We start from the raw sequence: 6,000 nt of genomic DNA, 5'->3' as shown, positions 1-6,000 counted from the left end.
GTGACATGTTCTTTCAGTCATATCTTTCGAGAGACTAACAACATTGCTCACTCCCTCGCTCGGAGAACCTTGTCTTATACGTATGAGATAATTTGGCCTCATTCCATTCCCTGGCTTCAAACCATCTGTGATTTGGAAGCCTAGGCTGTAACACATCCTTTCCAATAAATTTTTGTTCTACCGAAAAAATAAAAAAAACTCGATGGTCGCAAAACATGATGGAGCGGGTAAATGAGGTCTAGCCGTGAGAATAGCCGGGAGAAGAGGGGTAATTATGGAAGCAAAAGGGTACTGTGTTGCCACACGAAGCGTATGTACGGATCTCAACTCCACGTAGGTGCCAGTGTACAACACACACACACAGCACACACGATTAAATCATCGTGCTTTAATCGAAATTCTGCTCATCCATTTCTGCTCCCTTGTACTCGATTCGCCTGTGCACGCAGTCTCAAATCCCGTGTTATCAAATTTCCATTATTCAAATGGCAGGTAAAAGCCTTCTCGCTCTTCACCAAAAAAAAAAAAAGCCTTCTCGCTTATTTGATCTTGCCGTGCCGTTTTATATAGTTTTGAACTTATTATTATGATTTGCCATTCCTTCGATCTATTTGTTACATATATTTTCGTTTAGATGATGCATCAAGGAAATTTCATTATTGGGTACTAGCTGTATTGGATGTTTCGTTCCAATTTTATTGAATGATCATGAAAACCTTGATAATTTGTACTCGATCTGAGTGGGACAAGAGGTTGATTAGACCTTAAAGATGCTTCCCTCTGGAGTTCTGAAATACTTGAAGCTGTTCAAAGCGCCTTAAGCCCGCTGGAGATATTTGTAATACTATCTATTTATGGTTCTAGATAGATTTGTTCTCTATCATCACAATTGCTGCTCCCATTTTCCCATCTTCCATTTTCAGTACACTGGGTCTTGATGTATTGGTTTCAATTCCATGAGAGGTAATTTCACCTGTTCTATATGCTAAGTTATTCTTATAAACTAAATGGCAACTTAAGAAATTTCGGTTTGTTTGTCTTACATATACTTGATGATAGAGTGCTGACTTCATAGGGTTTTCTTTGGAACAGTTATATGTTTACATACACAGTGGAATTAAGAGCAAACCAAAAGGGGAGAGGGGTAAAAACGCATTAGCACAATGGGGAGAAAAAAAGTAATACAGTAGTCGAAGTGTCATCTTTTGACATTTGCTTGACAAAAATATGTCCATCAACAATAAGTACTGAGGATGCAGTCACAGTATATGGTTCCAAGTTGATCAAACTCTTCCCTTATGCAGCTGATGTAGGATTGGATTAAATATATTACCACTACTACTATATTTTCACATAAATACTATTAAATCTCATGGATGTTCAGTTCTACTTATTGTAACATGATGTAAATTGTTTTTTTCTTTTAATACATTAAGGGAAAACACAAACCATTGAAAAGCAATCACTGAGTTTCATTTCAAACTTTCATTAAGCTCACATGAACTATAGAGCTGATAGTTTGCAAATTTGTAAGCAGCAATATCAGGGAAGGTTGCCCAAAATGTTTTTCTGGCACAATGTTACCGAAGGAATAGGCAGTTGGACTCCCAATATCGCAGGGACTGTTTCACCCCAAAAAAGTGTTATTCACCTTCCTTTCAAGGAGGGAAATTGGCATGGGCTGGCCTGTTGCCCATGCAGTTGCACTCCTTGGCAAAATACCGGAATGGTCCTGAGAACTGAAGAAGTGTCTATTGCAACGGTCTGTTCTAGACTCCGAGGTTGATCTCTAGTGTGTGGTTTAATTCTGTTAACCCTTGAAATTATGCAGTTCCTGGCAACTGCAATATGGACTATTTTCCCATTCTGTTGCTCTCACTAGTGTCTCTTTGGTTATGTTTTCAAAGCAATTTTGGTCAGGGAGAAGTAGCAATCATTTTAACCTGTATCATGCAGTTGTTCACAAGCCAGCTTATTTCTTTCTCTAATTGGGATTTTATGTTGCAGCTGTTTCATCTACCAGCACAATACCGTCATTTGAAAAGGTTGATTTCCGAAAACTTCAGAATGGAAGGTACAGGCTTACGCCTTTTATGCATTTGGTTGAGTGCAGCTTGTTACTTTTATCTTCTTTTTTTTTTTAAAGAGTAAAGGCTGGTGATGCAGATTTATCACCAAACTGGGCTTCTTTTATTAGAAATAAGTCTAGGGTTGGGTTACATATATGTTGGGCCTTTGATCCCATGGGTTTCTAATGTAATAGGCTACTTTTATGGGCCTAAAATATGGGTAAATAGATTGCATACGGGATTAGCTCCCATACTTAATTTTATTTTCATACTTAGCTTTTTATTTGGTGTTTTAAATTGAACCGGTTCAACCAATTGTTCAATTTAAGTGATTTTATTAGTTTTTGTTTTAGTTGTTTAGTTGGGCTGGATTAGGACTCTATTTTGAGTCTATTTCAGTTTCCTAGTCAGTTTAAGTTAGCTAATAGGTTAAGGATTGGGTTAGGCCATTCCTTTTTAGTGTCTAAGTCTATTTTTGAGTCTTTTATATAAGTTTGTAAGGGAGGCCAGCATTGAATACGAATTTGATTAATAAAAATTAGCTTTATGCTTACTGCCATTGTTGCTGCTCTTTGTGAGTATATATCCTTGTGGATCTCAAGGTGGATAGGGTGGGTGGACTCCTGCGACTCCTTGCATTGTGAAGATTGGGAGGTTCTCTCAAGTCATCAAGCTGCTGCCATTGTTCCAGCAATACAGTGAGTTTGAATCTGTTTTTATTTTAAACCTTCTTCTACTTAGACCTAATCTACAATCCCCTCCATCCATCAAATCTTAATCTCCATTAAACCTGCAACTCCTACTTCAACTAGGACTCCCTTATAACTACAGATCTGGCCATCAATTTCGAACCCTACTTCCAGCCTATATCCCCCACACCTCTCCCTACACTCGACCTTGACCCTAGCCCTTAGTCTCCACTTAATCCCCTCCATTCCTTCACTCCATTAAAACCCAAAACCTGCAACACAATTCTGTCCAAAATTACAGAATTTCAAAACTCATCCAAATCTTAACCTTTTTATACCATATTGACCCCCTAGACCTGCCCATTAATACCCTATAAACCCCTTGCCAAATATCCAACCCAAACCCGAGGAATTGACCTAAATCCTAGTGCTGTCCATTCGAACCAACAGCCCCTTTTGTTATTTGATCCTGTTGTTTGGCTCCTAGTAGGTCTCCTACCTATCCAGGACTACATTAGCTGGATACTCCAGCGCTGTGCCCAGCCTGAGTCTGTCTCTCTCCCATCCCCTATGGAAATGACCCCTCTGCCCTCCCATTCTCACCCTCTCCATTGGGCACAGCTGCTAGCTCCAGGAAAGTGAGCGGAGTGCCCAACTCTCCCCTTTTTTTTTAAATTATAATTTGATTGCCAGTATTCATTTGAATTTCTAGTAAACCTATTCAATAGACGACTCTAGTGTTTTTCATACCTTCGATGTGTAGTGATGCCTGTGAACATGTCATCTATGTCATCTTCGCATTTTGATTGGGGAGATGGGAGAGCAGGTTAATGGGTGAATTTGTTATTTATCATACGTTAAATATCACTCACTAAGTACTCAGAGAGCTGTTGGCAAACTTAGGTATGTTGAGCTTAGCCAGCTTTTTTAGGTTCCCTGCTTTTAGGTCTGGTACTTAGGTCTGCATAATCATGAACTTAATAGAATGAACGAAAACCTAAGTCACCTTGGGCTGGATTTAGCCCAAAACTTCTAAGTATGTATCATAACAGGGAGGAATTGTATGCATATCTGTTAATATAATGCTTAGTTGGCAGCCATAGTTATTCCTGTCCCTGAAGGATGCATTTTTTTTTTATAAACGGGTACCATTGGTTGGTTTTTGAGCCCCTAGACTTGTCTTATCCAGGTCAGTTGAAAACATGATTGATTAAAATATTCTCATGCTATGCAATAATTAATTTATTTTTCCTTTTTTTTCGCTTGGGGATTTGAGGCCACCATTCTACATTTTGGGTGCTTGGTGATTGTCTTACATTGTCTTACTAGTTGTTTGGTCATAGATTACTCAGATTCATGAAGAAGAAGAAACTTCTATATTCTCATCCATACTTAACAAGTCAATTTCTAGCAGTTGTTCTCGATTTTGATGCTGCCTCCCAAAAAAAAAAATTATGTTTACGGAGAATTTTATCTGCAATTTCTTGGGGGCTACTTTTACCATTCTCAGTTATAACAACCATAGGTCTTGTTGTTATCAAAATATAAATGTTATACATGTTTCTTCCCTCTGTTCATTTAGTTCTCATCCATACTTAACAAGTCAATTTCTAGCAGTTGATCTCAATGTTGATGCTGCCTCCCAAAAAAAAAAAATTATGTTTATAGAGAAATTTATCTGCTATTTCTTGGGGGCTACTTTTACCATTCTCAGTTATAACACCCATAGGTCTTCTTGTTATCAAAATATAAATGTTATACATGTTTCTTCCCTCTGTTCATTTAGGTCTATTAATTTTTCTCGTGATCTTAATACTGTTTTCAATTTTCTTTTTCTTTTTTGTGTATTAATTACAATCTCTTTTTCAAGTTTTATGATTAAACCTGTTGTAATAATTAATATCTAAAGAGAAAAGATATTCTAGATGCCAATCAAATTTTACATTAGTGGTAAAACAAAGGATATAATAGGTACTGCAACAGCATTAATTGATGAAAGTACTAATGCTGTGATGCAGATTCATCACCAAATAGGGCTTGTTTCATTAGAAATGAGTCTAGGGTTGGGTTACATACTTGTTGGGCCTTTGATCCCATGAGTTTCTAATGTAATAGGCCACTTTTCTGGGCCTAAAATAGGGGTACATAGGTTGCATACGGGATTAGCCCAATACTTAGTTTTTATTGTGTGTTTTTAATTGAACCGGTTTAAATTGGTTGCATCCAATTGGTTCAATTGGTCTAATTTAAGTGAAGTGATCCTATTGGCTAAGAGGTTCTTATATCCTATTGGCTACTAGGGAATCTTCTTTATTTTAAGTAGTTTAAGTTGTTTTTAAGTCATTAGGACTCTATTTTGAGTCTATTTCAGTTTCCTAGTCTGTTTAAGTTAGCTAATAGGTTAAGGATTGGGTTAGGCCATTCCTTTTTAGTGTCTAAGTCTAATTTTGAGTCTTTTATATAAGGTTCTAAGGGGGCCATATATTGAAGACGAATTTGATTAATAAAAACTCAGCTTTATGCTTGCTGCCTTTGCTCCATCGTGAGTGTGCCTTGTGAGTAATATCAAGGTGAAGGGATTGGTGGATCTCCAATCGACTCCTTGCATTGTGAAGATCGGGAGGTCTGCTACTTATTTCCTTACATCTTGTAGATCGGGAGACCCCATCGTTCATCTTCAAAGTTGCTACCATTGAAGATCTCTGCAAATCCAGTAAGTTTCAATATGAGATTTGATTTCAAACCTTCTTCTTCTAATCTGTCCAGCCATTCCCCTTCATTAGACCTAGTCCAAACTCCCCTCCATCCATCAAACCCTAACCTCCATTAAAACCCTAAATCCAATTATGCCCTAAGTTGCAGAATTTTAAAACCTTCCCAAACCCTAACTTCCTTATACCAAAATAACCCCTTAGACCTGCCCATTAATACCCTATAAACCTCTTTCCTAAAATCTGCCCCTAAACCCTAGATCTTACAAACAGTCCATTTTCATAAGGCATCCTACCCAAAACCCTAGAATTCCAACCTCAACCAAATTTGATCCAACTTATACCGTTAGACTCATAAAATTCTGCACATCATTACCAAATAAAACCCTAAGTCGAAACCCTAACCATAACCCTAATTCTGCCCTAATTAGCCTAAGCTGTCCCAATCGGCCAGCCTTGTTAAGAGATCCTATTACCCTGGTTCCTAGTGGGATTACTCCTACCTAGGACTACATTAAATTGGTATCAGAG

General features: G+C 37.8%; 1 protein-coding gene across 3 annotated transcripts in view; it reads left to right on the top strand.

Moving 5' to 3' along the window:
* The first annotated feature begins 455 nt into the window (after window positions 1–455).
* The window catches only part of LOC122655839 (phosphoglucomutase-like), a 54,553-nt gene continuing 49,008 nt past the window's right edge, over window positions 456–6,000 (top strand). For 2 of the 3 annotated variants that reach the window (XM_043850200.1, XM_043850201.1), the window contains exons 1-3: window positions 456–492; window positions 1,538–1,781; window positions 2,008–2,074. In XM_043850200.1, coding sequence (XP_043706135.1) covers window positions 1,562–1,781; window positions 2,008–2,074 — 287 coding nt within the window. In that variant the 5' untranslated portion in view covers window positions 456–492; window positions 1,538–1,561. The remainder of the gene's footprint in view (window positions 493–1,537; window positions 1,782–2,007; window positions 2,075–6,000) is intronic. The other variant, XM_043850202.1, reaches the window with a different exon arrangement.

This window comes from Telopea speciosissima, chromosome 3, assembly GCF_018873765.1.
Source record: "Telopea speciosissima isolate NSW1024214 ecotype Mountain lineage chromosome 3, Tspe_v1, whole genome shotgun sequence".
NCBI classification, from domain to species: domain Eukaryota; kingdom Viridiplantae; phylum Streptophyta; class Magnoliopsida; order Proteales; family Proteaceae; genus Telopea; species Telopea speciosissima.
Note: the sequence above shows the minus strand (reverse complement) of the source record. Positions and strands in the feature narration are given on the sequence as shown.